Below are 22,696 nucleotides of genomic sequence, written 5' to 3' on the forward strand. Positions count from 1 at the left end.
TTGAGTGACAGAGATGGAATGAGAGCTACACGGCACTCTCGCTCTCTCATTGCGTAGTGAGTGAGTGATCGCGAGTGATAAGAAGCTTCCCTTCGGATCGTTGATCTGCAAGAGAGTGAGAGAAAGTTCTTTCGTATGCTCTGCTCGCTCTCCATTAATTGCCGTTACAGGCGTGAACAAGCAAATTTCGATAAAAGTCACAGCAAACCAGGCCGGCGCGGCGATCCGCAAATGCTGCAATAATAATGGCACGGACAGTAGCAGCGCCCGGCATCGGTCGGTCGCTCAGTGCGATTATAGACACGGGTGGCAAAGGTTGTATTAATTTTGATCGCGTATAAACAAGCAATTATTGTTAATTTAATGGGACAGCAATCAACGTTCATCATTCCTGACAAACCGTTTACCCAACTTGGTAGAAGTTAATAGCCCATTTGAGGGCGGTGCAAATCGCGTAGATCAAAAGTTATATCAAAGAATTACAGATTTACATATTTTGTGTGCACTAATTTAGAAAATGAACCAAATGGAATTCTGCAGGTGCAAACTGCAAATAAACATTCTCGTAATTTGGTGGAAATGGGAAAAGTCTATACCCCCATATCTTTAAAATAGTGGATACCCAGGATTCATCGGAGGCCATGTTGGATAATTTTTTGTTTCCTTTGTGTATTGAGTCTTCAAAATCATAGGCCAGATCACTGAAAAAATTATCACCCGCTTTTACATAATCTAATACATAATAAGTTATTGCTGAAGATCAGATGGAAAAAATCCCCTACTTAGCCGCAAGCTGGAAAATTTTCAGCTTTGATTGATGCCGCCTGTATCTGCATCTGTGTCTGTCAAAAGTCTATAAGTATGCATGTTAGCGTGCTCGTATAGTAACAGCAAGTGAGATTATGTTAAGTGATGGCATTAAGTGATCTATATATGTATTTATATATTTATATGGGCATTGAAGTTAAATTCTTTTGTCGCGCCTGCACCCAGCAGATGACATAATTTCAGTTTCTTATTAAATTCACAGCCCAGGCTGGTTTCCGTCTCAAGCTTTGCACCCAGCTTGTGCTTATCAGTGTTTATCAAAAGGAAATATATACATATTTTTGTATGCATTCAGTTCTGTATAAAAATACATATATATAAATTTTTTTGCAAATGAATGGGGCATGTGTGAAGGTTTTGTTTCTGCGAAATTCTCAAAAGATTTATGATTTTTTTTTGTATTTTTATTTACATTGCGAATACTCGTCTGAATTAATATTGAAATATGGTTTGTTTTCCGTTTCCCAATTTATTAATGCCCATCTTTTGTTTATATTCATGAAAGCATGTGGCATGAGCCTCAAACTAATTGAAAAATATTTTACTGAGGATTGATCAAGGAGATGAGATCTCAGATAGTTTTTGAATTGCCTGACCGCAATATTTTGGCGGCCACTGTCCAGGGAATTCAAAAGATTCATTGGCACTCACTCTCCAAATGATTTTTTGCTGAACAAACAAATTAATTATTAAGTTTAAAGTGGCGTTGCGGAGCAGCGACTCATCATTTGAATTCATTTAATTTTTTTTCGCACATTTGCCAACATGCTTGGGGCTTGGCTTTGGTTTTGAATTTCGGTTTTTGTTTTGATATGATACATGAAATGGTACATGGGCAGAGAGAACAGATCAGTTGGCCCAGCGAACGATAAACAAGCCGTAAATGGGGATCCCATATACTCGTATGTTTATCACTCGAGTGGCTGCGACAAAAAGATACATATAACTATAATTAGCCGCTCGCAAATAGTCTGCTCTTAGAGCAACTAGAAGAGGAACATGGAGTGTCATTTGTCACTTAAATAATTGATAGTGCCTGTATAAACAACGTACGGACAGTGAACGCTCTCCCAGACGGACATACAGTACGAAATACCCGCGAAACCTGTAGATAATAGCTATCAAAAGTTATACCATGTGGCCATAGCTTGGTACCTATGTATAAGCACGAAACTGTTGATAAAACAAAGATGAATAAGCCCATAAAGATATAAGGAACAATTATCAAATGTTTATGGAGACGTTACAATAATAAAACTCTCAACTATCATTCCCCTGTAGCTCAAAGATGTTCCTACACTGGGTTTACTGCATCCTAGTAATTCTGCTGGCCCACCACGCTCAGGGAAATCCCATTGAACGCAAGGCAAAAGTGGCCACTGAGTTCATAATTCTGCACAACAATGATATGCACGCCCGGTTCGAGCAGACGAACGTTAACAGCGGCCCATGCTCCCAGGAGGATGCCAATACGGACAAGTGCTATGGAGGATTCGCCCGAGTGGCCTATGAGTGAGTAGAGAGAGTCCATCTCTATCTTTAACTCTGAAAGAGGCAGCTTATATAATTCGTTTCCAAAAGGGTGCGCAAGTACCGCCAGGAGGCGGCGAATGGAGGAACTCCCGTGTTTTACCTGAATGCTGGCGACACTTACACTGGAACCGCTTGGTTTACCATCTTCAAGGACAAGATCGCCAGCGCATTCCTTAACAAACTTCAACCAGATGCTATTGTAAGTGGAGAGCACGAGATCTGCTTCTGAATTCTTAATCTCAATCTTTTATTTGTCCAGTCGCTGGGTAACCACGAGTTCGATGAGAAAGTCGAGGGGCTAATACCATTCCTTAACGAGGTCAACTTTCCGGTGGTGACCTGCAATCTCGATATGAGGAATGTGCCCGAGTTGGCTGCCACAAAACATTTGGTGCCCTCCACGATCCTGGAGACCCAGGGCGCCAGGATAGGTGTGATTGGCTATTTGACGCCAGATACTAAGAAGCTTACCCTCCAGAGTGAGGTGGAGTTCTACGAGGAAGTGGTTTCCATCAAGTGAGCGTGATTCTTGGCTTCATTTTGGATATTTGTGATCTCCAATCGTGTCCCTCTCTTGACAGTGCTGAGGCGAAGAAGCTGAAGGCGCAGGGCATCAAGATTATCATTGCCTTGGGCCATTCTGGCTATCTGAAGGATCAGGAGATAGCCAAGAGCTGCCCGGAGGTTGATATCGTGATTGGCGGCCACACAAACACTTTCCTCTACAACGGAGCCCAGCCCGATGCAGAACACATCGACGGTCCCTACCCCACGCTGATTAAGCAGAAGAGCGGCAAGGAGGTGCCTGTGGTGCAGGCCTATGCCTACACCAAATATCTGGGCAAGATCCATGTGCAGGTGGGTGCCACAACGATGCTGTTCTGTAGCTTTTGTTAACCGATATGTGAATCTATTTACTTCCAGTTCGATGCGGAGGGAAATCTGATTGAGTTCGATGGGGCGCCCATACTGCTGAATGCCTCGGTGGCCCAGGAACAGGATCTGCTGGACCTGCTGGAGGTGTACCGACCCAGTGTGATACATCTGGAGAAGTCGGTGATGGGGCACACAAAAGTCTACCTAGAGGGACGTAAGCAGGTGTGCCGCGACAGGGAGTGCAACCTGGGGAACATGATCACCGACGCGATGGTCTTCAGTCGGGTGCGGGAGGAGCAGGGTGGTGACTACTGGACCGATGCTGCAATCGCTGTTATGTCGGCAGGCGGTTCGTATGATCTTCTAGTGCTCCATGTGATCCATTTATTATACTTGAGTTCTTTCGACCTGCAGGCATACGCAGCTCAATCGAGAAAAGGTCAGACGGCTCGATCACCGACAGCGACATACTGTCCGTCCTGCCCTGGGGCAATAAGCTCTTTATGACAAGAGTATCTGGAAAGACGCTACGCAATGCCCTTGAGCACGGGGCGGCTGCCCGTGGCAAGGACTCGGACGGTCCCTTCCTGCAGGTCTCCGGAATCCACGTGGTCTACAACCCCAGCAAACCCGAGGGCCAGCGCGTCGTCTCGGTGCAGGTTCGGTGTGCTGCCTGCCGCATTCCCACCTACAGTGACCTCGACGACGCGGCCTTCTACAATGTGATTGTGAATGAGTTTATGTTCGATGGAGGCGATGGGCACGTCATCCATGAGGCCCACAACCCACAGCACCAGCGCCTGCAGCACAAGGACAGTGAGTCAGTGCGACAGTATCTACGGGATCGCAACTACATCTATCCGGAGGTTGAAGGTCGCATTATATTTACGAGTGCTGCGGGTGGCCTCTTTGCCTCCGCGGCCCTGCTTCTGGTCTCCTTCTTGGTGATGCGTGTCCTTAGTTAAGCTTCTGTTGCACTTTGAATATTAAACTTTTAGTGTGTGTGTGTGTCCTTTTAAACATTTCTCACCCATGAAATCAGCATAAAATTAAAAATTAATAATGATCTTTATTTCATATGTAGTATTTCCGATTTTGGGATTTCACGACTTATGAAAGAGTTCCAAAGACCTTAAAGACAGCTCGCTCGATGTCATCAATAAACCAATGGGATTCCACGAGGTAGTCACCTTCCGGAAAGGGCAATACAGCTGTTGCATGGTGATTAATGATGTTGCTGGTCACCTTATCCACAATAATATCTTCCTGCGAGCGAATTGTGTTTAAATATATAGAATCAGATCAAGCTGAAGGCAGCAATCACTTACATGATAGGGACATGAATGGTTCAAATTGGACAACGTCTTAAAAAATCCGAAAAAGTAATTGGCAACTGGATTATACTTACGATTTTTTAATAGTTTACAGCCGTCGACAGTGATATTATAGAGAAATGGCTTGTATCCACTGAAGCGTTTGTACATTGCAAAATTAACCTAAATAATAACACTAGAAAATCGCTTTCAATTCATTAATTATAGAGTCATCGCACCTTAGCATTGGTAATGGGAGGTTGTAGCAAGTGCACTTTTACGGACAGATACTTGTAGCTCCGATTTACCGACTTCAGATAACAATAGTCCATAGCACAGAATTTTTCATCAACACAGTTGCATATTATGTTGGTAAACTCAAATTTAGATGTGATCTTTGAAATATTTGCAGCTATTATCGAATCAATTTGATATATTAAGTAGCTGGATACTTACCTCTGGCATAAAATACAGGATCACAATGAGCTGAATCAATTTCTGGTTAGTGTGCGTGTACATGCCCATGTTTTGAGGGTCGAACGAAAACTAATACAATTTCGAACGATTTTTGGTCAACGGATGAAGTCTGATCTGATCATTAACTGCCGTTGGAAAGTGAGCAATTAAAAAGACAATATGCTATTAATCTATGCAATTAAGCGGCTAATTCATTCAAGCATGAATAGCTAAAATACAGGATCATCATGAGCTGATCTTCTGAGCACAAATGATAAGGTTTCAAATTTTAATTCAAATTCTGCACATGTCATTAATTGTTTCGCCAGTGTGAGTTCCCTGGGGAATTTTGAATTAAAATCGCGCCGCGCTGTGTATCAGCCCTGGTATCAGCAACCAGTCCAGCCCTGGTTTTTTCTCTCTCAATCATAAACGGTCACTCTGTTTTCCGACACAGTAATATTATTCAGCACTGGTAAAATAGTTATCGAAGTACACTCGTTAAGATTTTTGTGCTGGCAGTACTGTTGCTGTTGAGCGCGAAAAACTGTGACAAATTTAAAATTAAATTTATAGTTTTTTTTTTATTATATAAATCAGTTACCGCTTAGACTAATTCCTCAACTAAACATATGTACCGTCTGTAATATTTCATTTGTTTTTTTATTTGCTTGTTAATTAAATCTAAACCTTGTTGTTTGTTTGCCTGCTTTATTGTTACGATTAGAATTTACACATGTTTAAATATGCGGCTGCTGCTACTAGTTCTATGGGCAGAGCAATGTTTGCAAAATGCCGGTCAAATATGCTCAAAAAGTACAAAACACTTCTGTCCCAGCTGGCCATTAAATTGTGGCTCTGCTTATATAAACTATGGCCCATCATCAAAAACAATTGCTGATGTGTTACATATTTCTTCCATGAGGCATTAGATTTGTGAATATTAGGAAAATGTATATGTGTATCTATCTCTCTATCTGAATGCGTATAGGTAAAAAAATAGGCTAAAGTGTTTTCGTTTTTGTTTTGTTTTAAATTACTTATATTGGCAACTCTCATTACATTTCATTTGTTTATGCATATATATGTAGTTATGTAGTCAAATAATGCTCAATTAATGCTGCAATTATTTCGATTCTGTATCGTCGGCCAATGATGACAAAAAAAGGCTTACACAGGATTCAACCCATTTTATAAATACAATAGTTTTATGTAATAATTTATAGCACAATGTAATATAGCAAGCAGTTTCAAACTTTTTACACATGTCACACATTTTTCGCTTGCATTTTCATAATTGATTTAAACATATAATCGAGTTGGTGGTCTGGTCGAGAAAAACACAGGTAGCGGGCGACCAAAATCAAAACAAATTATCGACAATTTTTCAATTTGGAAATGAGGGGGACACAAAATTTGACACAATTTTGAGTTATAAAGCCGCGAGAAGTGCATGGTGTGCTGCCGGTGGCTTATAATATCGTTCGATTTGCATTATGAATGTATATACGATCGTGTGTATGTGTGTTATGTGTATCGTATATATATATAGTAACCAGCGATGCAAAAATTAATTTAATTTACTTGGTAATCATTTACGATAATATATAATATAAATTTTGTTTTAATTGTCTTCAGTTTTGTTGAGACATTTAGGCAAAAGTTTTGTTTGTTTTCATAGTGAATTTGTTTTCTTTTTTCTCTATAAATTTGTTAAGCAATAGTTTGGGTTTGTTGTTGGTAATTTGTTATCATAATTAATTTAAAGTGGTTTGCTCTTCCGCCTCCACGCTCGAGCATCGAATAAACTAAGGAGCTACACACTCGCTGCGAAGCACAGGACACAAATATTCATCTCTATCGATCTTAAGTTACATATATGTATATAGTATATTTATATCAAAAATCGGTTCGTTTACAATAATAATAGTGCCATCGTCATGTTCGTGTTGTTATTCTACAAATAAATATATATATTCGTATGTGCATATCTTTGCGGTCCAGGTGTTGGCACTCCACTCCACTTTCTCCTTAACAAGGAAACTCTCTAGTTATTAGGGGTTTGGGTCTGGTCTGGGACTTTAAACTAACGTCTGTCTTATGCTCTCTCATCTTGACCGCAGCTCTATATACACACATATATATATATATATTTGGTTTTAAATGTAGTAAGTGGATGCTTCGGATACATACTACTATTTCTCTGTGTGTTCTGTGTGTGGTGTTTTCTTTTCTCTTTTGCTTGTATGTAGTATCAAAAAACGTCAAAATGTAAAAAATGCATTCGGCTTATATGTATGCTTAGAGTGTCGTATACTCGTATGTATATACGCGATCTACGAGTTCCATCCATCTTATTTCTTGTATATAAATATTTAAAAATTTGTGTTTAGTTATTTGTTGTTGTTGTGGTTGTTGTTGCTGTTGCTCCTGTTTTGCTTCTTCTATGTTTGTATTTGAGTGTGGGCGTGTGTGTGTGGGGAGTAGGGTGTGGTTTTTGTGTTTGTGTGTGGCGGTGTGTTCTTTAGATATTTATCTTATTATGAATGATATGGCGTCACATAAGTGGCTGGGAAGATTCCTTTCCTATTGCCAATCTCGCCGTTCCACCAGTTTTCGTCGGAACGGTCTGTCACGGTGATGACATCGCCGCGTCTGAAGTCCAGTTCCCCGGATTCCTGTGGCACAAAGTCGTACAGCGCCTGCACGAGCATCTGCAACATAAAATATAATATAACTTTTGTTTCTTTTCTTTGCATCATTATTTTGTTTATAGTTTCTTTTTTTGGCGGGTATAACTGTGGGGCAGTGGTCGGCGGGCAAAAGCATGACCTCAATGTGTTGTGCGTAATATTTATTTTTAAAACAAATCTGTCTGCCTATCCCACTACCCACCGCCCACCACGCCACATGTCCGATGAGGAATGGTGAAGTGAATGATGAATATACGGCACACCCTTCCTTACCTCTTCAGGTATCATGTCTCGCAATTTGACATCCTGTGATCGTGAGACGCTCGCCGTCCGATGGTATTCTACCAGTTCGTTGAGGGAGTTGAATTTTACCACCCAGAGGAAGAACTTGCTTTGGGCATCGCGCAGAACTTTAAAATGTTGCACACCATCGGGACATCTAAAAAAGGGAATCACAATCACATTCAATCACAAGTAAAACACTGCAAAGGTGCTCAATCAACTCACTTGACTGATAGGGAGAAATCGCCGGGACTGGATTCGCTGATCCGTATCAAGAATGCACCTTCATGTTTATTCGATAGCAGCTTCTCGGCATCGGCGCGTGTGATGCGTCCATAGTACCAACTGTTGGATAAATTATACATTATCAGATCGGAGCATAGAGCAGTGTTGGTGCTGGTTAAATACTTACTCGTGATTTTTCATTTCTATGTAATTGCTTGGTATGAGACCTTCTTTTCCATCCAATTCGGCACGATACCAATTTGAATCGTCTTCCATGTTTAATATCTACAAAAAGAATATATAATTTTTAGTTGAAATGCGATGATAACCAACCGCACCCCCTAAATGTTAACTAACAATATAGATAGTATTCCATTCTCTTCTTTATCACCCATAGAATGGAAAACCACTGAAAAATTGCTTTGAGTTGCGAAAGATAGGACACTGTTCCCAATTAACTGAAGCTGGAGGTTGTTTTTCGATAAATAATTTTCAATTGTTCGTTCATTGAGCCGCGACAACTGTGTCACTGTGTAATCGGGCAACAGCAGCAGCAGGGCAGGCATTGAAGATGGGCTTATTGACCAGAGATACATTCGTATTATCTGTTATTCTCATATCTCGACTCGGGTTTCGGGCGCTAAAAATAAGCCCACAAAATGGTTGACATGTGATAAGAATGTTAAGTGAAACGCACCAAGTGTGCCGCAGCGGCGCGAGTACGTGAATTTCACTTTTATGCCTCCTAATAGATACATTTTGTGGCCACACAGTCAGCCATCCAGCTAGTAGTTTTTCGTTGTCGTCGTTTGCCCATTTCGCATGCCAATGACACAACACAACAGCTCCCAGGGCAGCAGCCAACGTAATCGCCTCTCAGCCGTCACCTCTTAAGATTCCATTCAATTGCCAAGCAAATTTTGGGGAATTCCAATAAGTTTCAAGGCGCTGGCTGATGCTGGGCCCCAGCTTTTACCATGAATGAAGCACCTGTACCTGTAGACAGTCAGTCAGTCTGTGATCTGATATATGGGCTCTGCGGATATCATTTCTAACTAATACTGGGTACATTGAGAATCATATAACTGGTTGCCATTCAGATATTCGATTTTCAAAACAGATTTCCTCTTATGCTATGGCAGGTGGCATTCGGTGGAGTTGCATTAATGAAATGGCTTTCATGTGACTCATACCAGAGCCCCCCTCTGGCAGTCTTTACACCCCACCAATGGACTCTGGGCACAGAGTGCTCTGTGCTCATGCAGGGAGCACAGAAAACTGGGTAGAGGGATTTTTATTTGCACCTCAAATAGTGAGACGGCGCCTACGGGAGTATTCCACAGGGTTATGTAAGTCCTCATTTATTGTTTTATTTGTTTGTTTGTTTTTGCTTTGAGAATGGCAGTGGCAGAGCTGTTGCTCGCTCAGCTGGATCCGTTCTCACTAATTGGCATACATCTCGCTCTCTCCCCCTCTCCCTCTCGCTACCAATGGTTCTAGTCGCCCTGGCCCTCGGATCCAACCCTCCGAAACCCTCCTCTATAACCAGGCCCGCCCGCATCTGTCACCCCAGACATTGTTTATCGTATATTTATTTTTATTTTTAGCCAATTTTCATTCATTGAACAACATCGACAGCGGCAACGAGAAATTCGTATTCGTATTCGAATCGGAGGCAAACAGTTCCACGGATTCCGTTGCGTTGTCGTCCAAGGAATGTACCCCAGTCCCCAGTGCCCCCGTCGACAATAAATAAATATGGTACAGCGATCTCGGAGAGCTGGCACGTACTAGTAGTAACACCCACCCCCCCAGCGATTGGCATTATCAATTTGTTCATAACTTGTATGTAATTACTGGAAAAAAAGGCATGAGAATTTGTGTGTTGTATTGTGTGGATGTGTGGCATTTGTGGGGATACGAACGATACTGTCACACGCCAAAACGAACGTCCGTCAAGCGAAAGTTGAGTGTAGAATAGCATTTCGTGCTATTGTCATGATAAAAGTAGAGTTTCACAATATTTTGTGGCTATATATTAAGCAAATTGTTGGATATCTGTTGGAATAGGTGTCTGAGAGATGCAGTAGCACTTTCCATCAAGAAACCAGTTTCAGTGCTTTTCTGGAATATGAATGAATCATGGGTTTCGAAGAGCATGAGCATGAGCAAGTGTGTGTACATACATACACACATATGTATATAGGGATCTTTGCTTTGTCTAGATAAGGCGGCCCCTCCGTATGACTAAGCAGAGGCAAATGTTCGAACTCATATCTGCCCAATCCAACAGAACACACTCTCCGTGGATCAGTATTAGCTGCCCCAGCCCTAGTCCTAGGCCCTAGCCCAGCCAGTATCAGTTGTTTACCGACTGATAAGCAAACGGGGAACCAATGAAATAGAAAGAGCAATGCACACACTTGACCTTCTTGCGATTGATAAGCAGTGGAGGAGCCTTTGCATTCGCCTTCTTCCCGAGTCATTGACATCATCAATCAGCGGGAACATTGTGCGGGCAAATGCAAAAGAGAGAAAAACCTGCCTGTTCTGTGTCCCTGCTGTGACTAACCTACGACAAGGTAGACACAGCACAGCAGCAGCAAAAACAGAGCTTGCAACAAGCGGCCTGCCCTGCCCTGGCAACAAGAAACCGGAAAATTCAGCCAGTCAGCCAGCCAGGCCAAAACAAAGGGTCTAGCACGGAGCACGGCAAACACCTGGAAGGGAACAGCGAGTAAGAGAGAGAGCGAAATGAGAAAGAAACCAGGCTCGTACGAGTATAGACGGAATTTGGCTGGTTTTCACAGCCAAACTTGGCGCGCGGGTGAGACGATTTATATATGTGCTACACTCGGAACGGAATCAGGGAATATTTGCTGGTTTATGCATCGCAAACTAGTTGCGAGGCTACACACACACACACACACATCGTTTAAGCTTCGATGGAGTCACATTTTAGAGTCCCTTCTTGTTGCACAAAACATTTGACCTCCTGGCTGGGGATTTGGTTACAGAATCTGTCTGGGGGCTTAGGATGTGGGTTAAGGCGACGAACGACCTGTGCTGAAGCAGATGCAATGCAATCCCTGCTAGACTCCTCACTCACTCACCTTTAGGATTTGAGTTTTGCGAAAACTGAGCTCATCGTCGGCCGTCGCGGAGAAATCGTGTTTGGCAACTGCTTCCATTTTTTGTATTTTTGTTGCTCCCCGTGCGTAATGGATAGCGCGTAGTTTTGTGTTTGTCGCCGTTTAGTTAGTCACTTGCTCTGTTTTATTTTTTGTGTTGTTTTATCAGCCAACCTAGCCTTGAATGCACCACACACACACACACGCACAGCATACATACATATGTACGAGAGGGTTTCGTATTTATATGCCTTATTTTTCAGCTCTGTTGAGATTAAAATAGTGCTGTGATTACTTTGATTTCCATTTTATTACATAAACAATAACTCATAGATTTGAATGCGCCTTGTTGTTCTCCTCTCCTTTCTTTAATATTCTTGGGCGAGAAAAGCGATTAAAAATACACCGACAACCGACAAGGCAGAGCGAGAATTGACAGGCGGCGGCGGCGACACCGACACCGACAGAGAGTGGAGTGTGTGCGTGCGTGAGCGAGCAGCGTTGCCAGCAGCATTCATTTAGCTAACTTAACCGATGACATCGGAAATTCACGGAAAAGCAGGTAGGACAAAAGCAATAAAGCACTGGCTTGCCGTGGGGCTGTTTCAGGGCAAATCTTGGCGTTTGAAGCCGACTGAATGTGTGTGATTTTAACAGGAATTTAATTTGACAAAGTAGGGCGTGTGTTCTTGCTGCTGGCAATGCTGTTCCTGTGACGTTGTTGTTTGTTTTAGTTTTTTTAACCCACACACACGAACACACACACTTGTATTTATATGCAAGGTTTTCGGCGAATTTTGTAGAGTCTCCACTGTAATTATTAGTCTATTCCAGGCGGTGTCGCAGCTCTCTAAATAATACAATTTTCCGACACTTTATCACACACTTTATATTAATAAATGCTTATTATAATTCACTTTTATTTTCATACGTGCAACGATAAAACTATCTATATCTAAACTATCGATTCGTCTGCCACTATCGATAGCCCTATTGCCCTATTGATAGTTTCATTGTTTTTTCATTGATACCGATAGCTGCGTTTCATTATTTCATTGATAGTTTCATTGTTTTTTCATTGATACCGATAACTGCGTTTCATTATTTCATTGATAGTTTCATTATTACATTGATACCGATAACTGCGTTTCATTATTTCATTGATAGTTTCATTTTTTCCCGATATCAGCGTATGGACTATCGATCGTCGTCCAGCTCTAGTACAAAGCGGCGCCATTTAAAAGTAGCGTCTGTCCAGAAAAATTCCAATTTCTTTTAAACTGTCAAATTAACATTGCTCGCCATCGAGATGCAGCGCTACAAGGACTTATACAAACAGCAATCCCTTGCTCTGAGCCCTCGCAACTTCAATGAGCAGAACCGGGAGCTCCAGAAAGCGGTGCGTGCCAAACAACGCGAAGATCGTTTTCAAAGCAACCGCATTATTAGCGTAAGTCCAACTCCCGTGAAGCCTGCGGCACGTAGCCTACGGCTTTCGGAGGAGGCCGAGCCACGCCTTACATATGTCGCTCCGCCGAAGGAGAACCAAAAACCAGAGCTGGCTCCACAGCAAAAGAAACCCACCCGGCAAGATCTTTACATGAAGCGCTTTCTCGACTGGAAGGCTTCCAAGAAGGAACAAACAAAGGATGAGCAAAACACTCGTCGCGGCCAACCGTTGCAATCGGCGCCTTTACAGAATTCTAGATTCACTCATAAAACCGGAACATTTAAACCTCCGTCGAACCTCCAGCAAGAGCAGGAGAACGCTCCATCATTTGTGCCGCCTAAAAGGCATTCTTTGTACGTGGTTGTAAATAAAGTGCATCCCACGAGCACGAAAAATCCTAGTTCAACGACATCGCGTCCTCAGCCAACCATATCACGTCCTCAAACCACAACGCGCGCCCAGCCTGCGGCAACCACAGTAAAACTTCATCCAACTACAACGCGCGCCCAGCCTGCGGCAAACACAGTAAAACTTCATACAACTACAACGCGCGCCCAGCCTGCGGCAACCACGGTAAAGCCTAATCCAACGACATCGCGCTCTCAGCCTAAGACAACTACAACGCGCTCCCCGCCGGTTGCTGTGAAGACGCAAACAAGGAATCTGCAGCCAACCACAGTAAAGCCTGCACCGTCACATGCATTGCCCATGAAGCCTACACCAGCACCAAAGCCCAAGGCAGCATGTGTGGGCGTTGGATCATCTGCAAATGGTGTTGTACACTTGCCAAATGTGAGGACCCAACCATTTGAGAAGCCGGCCGTGAGCAAAGCCAGCATGGCAGCGGGTCGCCGGGCCGAGATTGTGAAACCAAAGCCAATTCGTGGCGGCGGCGGAGCTGCTGGCAAGTTTAAGCCAGCCGCACAGACACAAGGGCCTGCTGTAAAAGACAAGCCTGCCAGTCAGTTTTCGATGAGAATGAAGGCCAAGAGCAACACCAGCAAGTACGTGAATCTTCAAAAGAATGTTCGTAACCGACCGGAGCTCAGGATGGAGTTGATTGAGGCTGCGACCACTGAACTGCCTCCCAATACGCCGCTGGATGAAAGAATTAGTTGCCCTGCCCTGGCGACGTCCACGCAGTGCAAGTCCAATAATTGCAGTGATCATATGTTGGAAGTCTTTGGTGACATCACAAGTCTAAGTCCAGTTGCTCCGCCAAGCAGCATCAGAGAAGCTGATGCAAAGGATGACGTCCCTGAGAAGTCGAAAGCGAAGCGAAAATTTGATTTTTCCCGATACTCTGTGGTCGAGTCGAAAGCCGAAGAGAGTTTGATCTTGGATCCATTTCTGGCTAAGGGTGAGTACAGAGTACGGCAGTAATAAAATCGATTAGCATTTAATATTATTGTTTTCCAGTTACAGACGAGCTAGATCCAGAAGAAGTGACTCTGAAGCCAGCTGAGGAGAATACACCTCCTCGCAGGATTTCCGATGGAAAGCCGAACTACTTGAGTCCGTTTGTGAGCGTTTCGCGCGGTAAAGTTAACTCTCGCTGTGAGCGGGAGAAGCGAAATAGCATGTATTTGCCCGGTGACGAGACTCCTGTGGCCATACGGCGAGCTATCGAGTCGGTGCTCTACTTTCGCATACAGCTGGAGAACGAGATTGGGCGACTGCGTGCCATCTGCAGCGAGTGGGAAGTCTATAGCAAGGAGAATGAGGCGCATCTGCTTGATACGGGTGGCATGGATATGATCAATGTGGCCATTGGACAGACAAATCTGCTCGCTACCAAGAAAATGTTACAGTTTAGCGGTCTGATTGACCGCTGTGAGGCGGGAGCTACGGGCAAGAACCATCGACCCTACGATGGCAGCGAGGCGACGAAGCCCGTGCAGGCAGAGGATCTGGAGGGATGGTGGGACATGCTGAGACTCCAGAGTGAAAATGTAGACAAACGCATTGACAACTTAAAGAGATGGAAACTGAACAATTGGCAGGATCCCGATGCAGTCGAAGACACGAAAATACCAGCCAAGATGGTGGCCAAACCAAAGGCAAAGCTGGGCAACAATTTGAAGGCAAAGCCCAAGGGCAAGGCTAGCAGTAGCTTGAAGCAATTCCTCCGGAAGGCCCATGCCGATATGAAAAAGATCAAGACCGATGTGACTTCTGCGGACAATTCTCCTCCCACTCCATCTCGCAGCAGCAACCAGCGTGTGATTGTAGTACGCGATCGTCGCTCCTTCTCTCCCGCTCGCACCGTCCTGCGCATGTCTGTCGGCGAGTGCCGTCCTTCCATTGGGGGCAATGCCTTGCTCAAGACTGCCATATTGGCGGCAGCCGAACAAAACGCTCTGAATCACACTCCCCCTCCGAATAAGGCACGCCAGTCGATTCTGAAGACGCCAGGGACCAACAAGCGTGAAAGCCGTGGCGTTATTTTCAGTACAAAGAAAAATGTACGTCGTTTCAAATTCACCTTCGATGAAGGCACTATCAGCGATGATGAGGCCGTCGGGGGCGATAAGCTAGAGGATTGCGAGGAGGACATGTCGCTGGAGGCTTCAGGGGAAAGACGTTCCCTAGACCAATGGCCAGCTGGAAATCAGCAGCAATCTGAGAATGGCAACACTTCGCGCACGTACACACTTCGCAATCGCAGGGTGCGTCTTAGGCCCTCCACTGAGTTTATGTAGTTTGTGTTTTATTTATTGTTTACAGTTTTAAAAATTTTTGTTAATATATGGTTATGTGTAAAATATTTGATTTCGATGTACTATGTAATTCCAAATGTCAAAGCTTAGATTTTAGTATCATTTCGAAGAAATCAATCAAATAAAGAATATAAATAGCGCAGTAGTTCTAGCTCAAAGCTCTCCATGGGACAATAACTTTGTTTACTCCTCGCCACAATCCAATGGTTTCGATACGGAAGATAAGGATTACAGCCTGAGGCTGAACACTGAGGATGGAGCAACACAACTGAGTCGACAGTTTATGATCAAAAGGATTGATCTCAATCCTCGCCATTAATATTCACGTAATTAATATTTTTATTTAAGATGTAAACTCCGCAATCGGTTCATCGACATCTTCAAATGCAACCATGTTTCTGCAGCGCTTCACAGCACTAGAGTCATCGCACTTTCTCGATAGTTCGCTAGTACAATTTAGATAAAATTCACATCAACTGCAGCAGAAATAGCAATTTAAATTGAATTTTGAATTTGCTGTTGCATTCGGAATGTAAATACGGTCCCATATAAAGTGCATATATAAGTGGTGCTGTGGAATACATTTATAAGGCGATTTTCGTGTGTGGTATTTTAGCAAGTGACCGGGACCGCAGAGTTCATAGTCGTTTGTCAGCAAGGCATAGATTTTCTTTTTGTTTTGCTTAGCATCGACCGCGCACACTGCAAATATTCAAAACAAACATAAAAAACTACCCGATAAGGACATACAATTTAAACGGGACAATGGATACCAGTTGTACTAATATTGGTAAGTTGTCTAGTGCCTAAGTCGAACTTTCGTATTTCAAATTGAATTTTCAACCTCTGGCCAGTACAGCGTGTACCCTGGCATGGCAGTTGGCTAGCGCTCATGTGTGTGACTGCTGGCGCGCAAATTATCAAACCGGCCAGCCGCCCATGCGGCGAGCATGGAAATCATTGCAGCATGCCCCATATGTGGCTGCATTATTCTGTCGCCCATTTTGAATGGCATATGTGATGATGTCGGCCGTAGTTTGCTTATTTTTGATAATTCGACCTCTGAGTGACGAAACGAAAATGTACCAAGTGCTTTTAACGAAGTGGGAACATCCCAACCAACAATTTCCCAACGCGGACCTTGCCAGACAGTTCAATACACGTATACGGTTGTGTGGCTGTGTGAGTGCTTTGTGGGGTACAGTCTTGGGGCAGTTTTGGGCGCCTGCTGGCTGCTAATACCAAGTATTTGCATGCGAAACAGCTAGTTAAAAATGCCATCAACTCCCGACTTGGTTGGAGTGCATTGGCGTTAGATTATTTGTGTGAGTGACAGCATATTTACTTTATTATGAAAAAATCGCGCAAAAATAATTTCCCTCCATAACGTAAACAAGAACTGCCAACTAGCTTAAATTGAACCAAATCAAACATCAATCAAAATCAACTTAATTAATATCTATGAAAGTAAAATATATATATTTATTATCTACATAATTTAATTTAAGCAAAGCGGGAACATAATTATATAATAAATGCAGTGGGTATCGAATGTACAATACTGATATGATATGATATCGATATATTGTACCGAGTTGACAGTTCGGCAGCACAGCACATTTTGTACGGTTTACGCAATTGACAATTTTCCCCTAAAATTGTAAAAAGGCTTATTTGCTCCCTTTAAGGACAAAGCAATATTGTTGTAAGTGCAGGAAAGTGCGACGAGGCTAGTACGACACAGCGCAACTCAAGTTTCTTTCAGTTTGTGGCCATAGAGAAAGCGCACGGAACCTTTGAATCATGTCACATGCATTTGCTGCTGCCGTATGCCGGTCGGCTGCCCCCCTGGCCATTCGTTGCACCCGCCGGGCCATGAGCTCATCCCGAATGCTGCGACTGGCCTGCGCCACCGGGTCGACCACTGTCAACCGGGACTGGAAGGGGAATAGTCTACTGCTCACTGGTACGACCGGCAACGTTCAGCAATATCTTCGACAATACGCCAATGAAAAGAAGGTCTTCGAGCGCACCAAGCCGCATTGCAATGTGGGCACCATTGGCCATGTTGATCATGGCAAGACCACGCTGACTGCAGCAATCACCAAAGTACTGGCGGACAAGCAGCTGGCCGAGAGCAAAAAGTACAATGAGATTGACAACGCGCCGGAGGAGAAGGCCAGGGGCATTACGATCAATGTGGCCCACGTCGAGTACCAGACAGAGTCGCGTCATTATGGTCACACGGATTGTCCGGGACATGCCGATTACATCAAGAACATGATCACGGGCACAGCCCAAATGGATGGTGCCATTCTAGTGGTGGCTGCAACGGACGGCGCTATGCCCCAGACCCGGGAGCACATGCTGCTGGCCAAACAGATTGGCATTGATCATATTGTGGTATTTATCAACAAAGTGGATGCCGCCGATCAGGAGATGGTTGACCTGGTGGAAATGGAAATACGCGAGCTGCTCACCGAGATGGGTTATGATGGGGATAGTATTCCTGTCGTAAAGGGCTCAGCTCTGTGCGCACTGGAGGATAAAAACCCCGAAATCGGCTCGGAGGCCGTTTTAAAGCTGCTGAAGGAAGTGGACAGCTTTATACCGACTCCAGTGCGTGAGCTGGACAAGCCCTTCCTGCTGCCAGTGGAGAATGTGTACTCTATTCCCGGACGTGGCACTGTTGTCACTGGTCGCCTGGAGCGCGGTGTGGTCAAGAAGGGTATGGAGTGTGAATTTGTCGGCTATAACAAGGTGCTCAAGTCGACGGTGACGGGCGTGGAGATGTTCCATCAGATTTTGGAGGAGGCCCAGGCCGGAGATCAACTGGGAGCCTTGGTGCGTGGCGTTAAGCGAGATGACATCAAGCGCGGCATGGTTATGTGCAAGCCGGGCAGTGTCAAGGCCATGGATCAGCTGGAGGCGCAGGTTTACATACTGTCCAAGGAAGAGGGTGGTCGCCCCAAGCCCTTCATGTCCTACATTCAACTGCAAATGTTCTCGCGCACCTGGGACTGTGCTGTCCAGGTGCAAATACCCGACAAGGACATGGTCATGCCTGGCGAGGACACCAAACTGATACTGCGCCTTATCCGACCCATGGTCATGGAACAGGGACAACGTTTCACTCTGCGCGACGGAAATCTGACTCTGGGCACGGGTGTGGTTACCAAGACCATGTCGGCTCTGACTGAGACGCAACGCTCCGAGCTAACTGAGGGCAAGAAGGCGCGCGAGAAGAAGGAGGCTGCCAAGAAGTAATAAAAAATGTGTCGGCTATTTAATAAAATCATATATTTAAGCACTTTGTATGCGTATTCTGTAAGTTGTTGGCAATTAATTGCAGTCGAGAAATAAACGAAACAAAAATAAACTAAAACCTGCAGAAAAACTATTTTTAAATTTCGTTCTTGTTTTGAATGGAGTGTTTTTTTTATATCGATTATATATTTATTTATATCGAGTAAAGTGTAATACTTTTCAACACTAACCCCCAGTGCTGGAAAGCGAAGTATCGCAACCGCCTTGAACGCAGCTGATGATAAAGAAAATTTTGAAATTGAATTGAAAATAATTGCAATTATGTACTCTCATCGGTGGCAACGGTCATCGGGTATAAACAAGAACGTCAAAGCCAATTGACCAACTATTAATTGCAACCTTTTTCGCACACAGAATCTTTGGACGACAGCACGCCATTACCCGAACTCAGTTTCGAAGACTTTTTGGAGCCAACGCAAGAAGAAACTGCCACACAGCACCACATGGAAATCGATGCACTCGATTCGGATGAAGATGGCGGTTCTGGGAATGAGCACTCATTTTCCATAAACGAGTCATTGAACACTCCGCAATTCAAAAGATCCGTTGTCACCATACTGGAGGACAAACGTTTGAGGACGCCTGGACCCGCTGTTTTGAAATCGCACGCTATCAAAGTGGTTACAGCAGGGTCGGGAGCAGTCGCACCAGTCAAGCCACAAATAACTGACATAAAGATTCTAAACAATTTTAAGCCTGTTTCAAGCAATACTCTGAAGATTGGCAATACAACTGTTGCAGCAACATCGTCTTCGGGTGGAACACCCAAGGGAACACCCTTAAACAGCCTGACCATGACACAGATCAAGACGCCGGATGGAAAAATTCTCTACCTTCAAAAGTCAACGCCAGCGGGAGCCTCTGCGAAAACAACTGTGGCCGCTTCGACACCTACCATCTCCAAGGGAGCAGTCAATGTATCATCCGCAGGAGTTGTACATCATCTAGTCGCCCCAACGGGCCTTCAAAAAGCAATCGTCTCCAAGGCCGTGAACGTTGGCAGTTCTGGACTTGTCAAGGCAGCCGTGCCAGGGAAAGGAGGTACCACGCCCGTAACCATCAAGGGCATAACTCCACTGGGCGCAAAGAGTGCATCGTCTGCCAACTCACCCACATCAACTCCGGCAGCCAAATTTCAGGTGGTCCGGACATCGGATGGAAAGATAATCAAGATTAATCAGGCCAGCCCGTCCATGATTATCAACGCCAAAGCAACCACGACCAGCACACCGGCGACTGGAGTCAATGCAGCAACATCTGCCCATAAACTGTCACCGTCAACTGGTAATGTGGGGCTCCGGAAGTCGATTGGGCAAGTTGTTATCAAGGCAGCTCCACCCAAACAAGGACCAGACGTAAGCAACAGTTCCACGTTGATAACGACTACCACCGGCACATCTGTCACAACATCGGTCCCTCCAGGAAAAATGTTGGTGCAAAGTACGGGCAAGCAAATTGTGGTGTCCAGCAAGAACATCATAAAGCTGTCACCCAAAGCAGGTGCCACCAGCAGCACAACGAACATCAGCGGAGCCCCAGGAAACTCGCCTACGAAAGGCATACATGCTGTACAAATTCCCGGCAAGGGCGGTGTCGTGCAGTATGTTCGTGTCCTCTCAAACACTAAGGAGGTGGGCAGTAGCAGCAGCACATCAGCAGTCGCCAAGCCGAATTCCGCGGCAAAGGTAACCCTTGTGCGTTCTATCATGCCCATGGCTGGATCCTCAAACAGCCCATCCACCCCAACAGCAGGAACTAAAACTCCTTCTGTGGGCAACACAAACAAGATTTTAATGAAGACAACGGGTGGAAGCATTGTTCCGCTTCCCTCTATGCAAACGTTGATTTCCAAGGTGAGTTCCAAAACCATACTACATATACATATATGTAAATACTATCCTTGGTAAACGGATAGCTAACATTGAATGAACCTTTGCAGCGTGCGCTGGGCGTCACCAACACCAAGTCGCCTGCCAGCAATAGCGGCAATCCGGAATCGCCCCGCAAACACAGGCTAAACGATCTCAATATTCAGCACTTGGCTGCTGGGGACGATGCCAGCGATAGCAGCGAAGCTGGTCCAGAGACCAAGAAGCCACGCTTCGTTATATCAGTAGCGCAACCCTCTCAGCTGCAGCAGCAGCAGCAGCAGCACAAGCAGATTGTGACACGTCCTTCGTCCATACAGCGCGTCACGGTGCAGGGGGCCAACTCCAACAAAATGACTCCCAATTCTGCGAAGAAAGTCTACAATTTGGTGCAGTCAGCCAATGGAGTAAAGTACATGATTTGCAATTCTGGTGTTCCCCAGTCATCGACCAGTGCCATGCGACGTGGATACACTGGCTATGTGGACAGCAAGACTCGTCGTCCCCTTTCCATAGCAGCACAACAGCATCGCTTGCAAATTACTCCACTGCAACAGGCAAAAAATTTGCAAGCATTGCAGGCCCAGGCCAAGCAGAGGATACGGCAGCAGCAGCTGCAAAATCAACCATCAGCGGTTCAGCTAAAGGCGGCACAGGCCACAGTCCAGCCTCCTCTAGCTAATAATGATGCTAATGCCAATGCCAATCCTCAAAGCGCCAAGATTTTGCCTGGGAAACCGCTCTTCGAGATACTAAAGTCTCCCAAATCCGCCTCACCGCCGGCGACTGACGCACTGGGGGGCGCGCCGGGGCGACGTAAGCATTGTAATTGCAGCAAGTCGCAGTGTTTGAAGCTCTATTGCGATTGCTTTGCCAATGGAGAGTTCTGCCAGGACTGCACCTGTAAGGACTGCTTCAATAATCTGGACAACGAAGTCGAACGAGAGCGAGCGATACGCAGCTGCCTAGACCGCAATCCCAGTGCATTTAAGTACGTGTTGTTTTTTTTTTGATTGCCACTGCCATCCTGTTTGTTTGCTTAAAATTCTTGTTTGGATTTCTTTACAGACCCAAGATTACGGCGCCAAATTCGGGTGACATGCGGCTGCACAACAAGGGGTGCAATTGCAAACGGTCTGGCTGTCTGAAGAACTATTGCGAGTGCTACGAGGCAAAGATACCCTGCTCTAATATGTGCAAATGCGTAGGTTAGTAAAAGACAAAGCACTTTAGGATTTCTGTTCCCTGATCTAACTAAAATTTTTTATTTTTGAAGGCTGTCGGAATATGGAAGATCGTCCAGATGTGGATATGGACTCTATAGACAGTCTAGTGGATGGCGAAGACTCGAACAAGGCCAGAGACGCGAACGACAAACAGTCGCAGGATGATTCGGATCGGTATTTGTCTGACGATGTGGTAGAGGCGACCATCATGTGCATGATATCTCGTATTGTGATGCACGAGAAGCAGAATACGGCTATAGAGGATACCGAGCGTGAGGTGATGGAGGAGTTGGGCGAAAGCCTGAATCAGATTATTTCTTTTGGCAAGGAGAAGGGCGACACAAATGAGCTGGCAGACTCCATGGAATTAGTTTCTTGATATTTGAACGTAACATGAATTAGTTTGTAAGATCAAAGCGTACTTGACCTTTTCCCCCCTAACTTGTACTCTTTTCATGGGCTTTATAAAAGTTGACCTTAAAGTAATGTGTAAAGTTTCAAATGTATATATGGATATATATCAATATCAAATCAATCATGCATTAACTCGTACATTAGCTAATACCAGATTTAAGATAACATTTACTTCGTATTACCATTGAGGGTTTTTCACCGCGGACTTTAATATTGTTTATTTGTGAGAACTCTTCCGCAACCTTGATGTAAATAATTGTAACTACATATATAAAATAAATGTTTAGTTGGAAAAAAAATAACAGAGTCTTTCCTTTGGCAAGTGGTTTCCTAAGAGACATTTCATTGAGTAAA

General features: G+C 44.5%; 6 protein-coding genes across 11 annotated transcripts; 4 read left to right on the forward strand and 2 right to left on the reverse strand.

Annotated features, from left to right (window-relative positions):
* Positions 1 to 232: 232 nt before the first annotated feature.
* Positions 233 to 4,432, forward strand: LOC111077133 (protein 5NUC). Of its 3 annotated transcripts, none has more exons than XM_022371283.2 (7): positions 233 to 315; positions 2,110 to 2,340; positions 2,410 to 2,560; positions 2,621 to 2,877; positions 2,943 to 3,219; positions 3,286 to 3,586; positions 3,652 to 4,432. In XM_022371283.2, the coding sequence occupies exons 2-7, from the start codon at positions 2,117 to 2,119 to the stop codon at positions 4,200 to 4,202; spliced, it is 1,761 nt and encodes a 586-aa protein (XP_022226975.1). In that variant the 5' UTR covers positions 233 to 315; positions 2,110 to 2,116; the 3' UTR covers positions 4,203 to 4,432. The 3 variants fall into 3 exon arrangements, with proteins under 3 accessions (XP_022226975.1, XP_022226974.1, XP_022226973.1); XM_022371282.2 differs by lacking the exon at positions 233 to 315 and adding an exon at positions 503 to 540; XM_022371281.2 differs by lacking the exon at positions 233 to 315 and adding an exon at positions 1,645 to 1,730.
* Positions 4,327 to 5,089, reverse strand: LOC111077134. Its single transcript, XM_022371284.2, has 4 exons — positions 5,007 to 5,089; positions 4,790 to 4,945; positions 4,566 to 4,733; positions 4,327 to 4,503 (listed from the first exon to the last, which is right to left on the reverse strand). Exons 1-4 carry the CDS (start codon positions 5,073 to 5,075, stop codon positions 4,348 to 4,350), a joined length of 549 nt encoding a protein of 182 aa, XP_022226976.2. The 5' UTR covers positions 5,076 to 5,089; the 3' UTR covers positions 4,327 to 4,347.
* A 559-nt stretch (positions 5,090 to 5,648) lies between these two features.
* LOC111077124 (growth factor receptor-bound protein 2) lies at positions 5,649 to 12,286 on the reverse strand. Its single transcript, XM_022371267.2, has 6 exons — positions 12,269 to 12,286; positions 11,320 to 11,602; positions 8,394 to 8,491; positions 8,207 to 8,326; positions 7,973 to 8,138; positions 5,649 to 7,720 (listed from the first exon to the last, which is right to left on the reverse strand). Exons 2-6 carry the CDS (start codon positions 11,395 to 11,397, stop codon positions 7,547 to 7,549), a joined length of 636 nt encoding a protein of 211 aa, XP_022226959.1. The 5' UTR covers positions 11,398 to 11,602; positions 12,269 to 12,286; the 3' UTR covers positions 5,649 to 7,546.
* A 255-nt stretch (positions 12,287 to 12,541) lies between these two features.
* Positions 12,542 to 15,652, forward strand: LOC111077120 (guanylate kinase-associated protein mars). Its single transcript, XM_041593011.1, has 2 exons — positions 12,542 to 14,147; positions 14,207 to 15,652. The coding sequence occupies exons 1-2, from the start codon at positions 12,647 to 12,649 to the stop codon at positions 15,487 to 15,489; spliced, it is 2,784 nt and encodes a 927-aa protein (XP_041448945.1). The 5' UTR covers positions 12,542 to 12,646; the 3' UTR covers positions 15,490 to 15,652.
* A 178-nt stretch (positions 15,653 to 15,830) lies between these two features.
* Positions 15,831 to 22,630, forward strand: LOC111077136 (protein lin-54 homolog). 3 transcript variants are annotated; one of them, XM_022371288.2, is made up of 6 exons: positions 15,831 to 16,297; positions 16,367 to 16,832; positions 19,189 to 20,687; positions 20,774 to 21,693; positions 21,771 to 21,910; positions 21,979 to 22,630. In XM_022371288.2, exons 3-6 carry the CDS (start codon positions 19,278 to 19,280, stop codon positions 22,305 to 22,307), a joined length of 2,799 nt encoding a protein of 932 aa, XP_022226980.2. In that variant the 5' UTR covers positions 15,831 to 16,297; positions 16,367 to 16,832; positions 19,189 to 19,277; the 3' UTR covers positions 22,308 to 22,630. The 3 variants fall into 3 exon arrangements, with proteins under 3 accessions (XP_022226980.2, XP_022226979.2, XP_022226978.2); XM_022371287.2 differs by lacking the exon at positions 16,367 to 16,832; XM_022371286.2 differs by lacking the exons at positions 15,831 to 16,297; positions 16,367 to 16,832 and adding an exon at positions 19,011 to 19,126.
* On the forward strand, positions 17,101 to 18,881 carry LOC111077140 (elongation factor Tu). Of its 2 annotated transcripts, none has more exons than XM_022371295.2 (2): positions 17,101 to 17,212; positions 17,263 to 18,881. In XM_022371295.2, exon 2 carries the CDS (start codon positions 17,311 to 17,313, stop codon positions 18,772 to 18,774), a length of 1,464 nt encoding a protein of 487 aa, XP_022226987.2. In that variant the 5' UTR covers positions 17,101 to 17,212; positions 17,263 to 17,310; the 3' UTR covers positions 18,775 to 18,881. The 2 variants fall into 2 exon arrangements, with proteins under 2 accessions (XP_022226987.2, XP_022226986.2); XM_022371294.2 differs by having other exon boundaries at positions 17,273 to 18,881.
* Positions 22,631 to 22,696: the final 66 nt, after the last annotated feature.

The sequence above is a fragment of the Drosophila obscura genome, unplaced genomic scaffold, assembly GCF_018151105.1.
Source record: "Drosophila obscura isolate BZ-5 IFL unplaced genomic scaffold, ASM1815110v1 contig_186, whole genome shotgun sequence".
NCBI lineage: Eukaryota > Metazoa > Arthropoda > Insecta > Diptera > Drosophilidae > Drosophila > Drosophila obscura.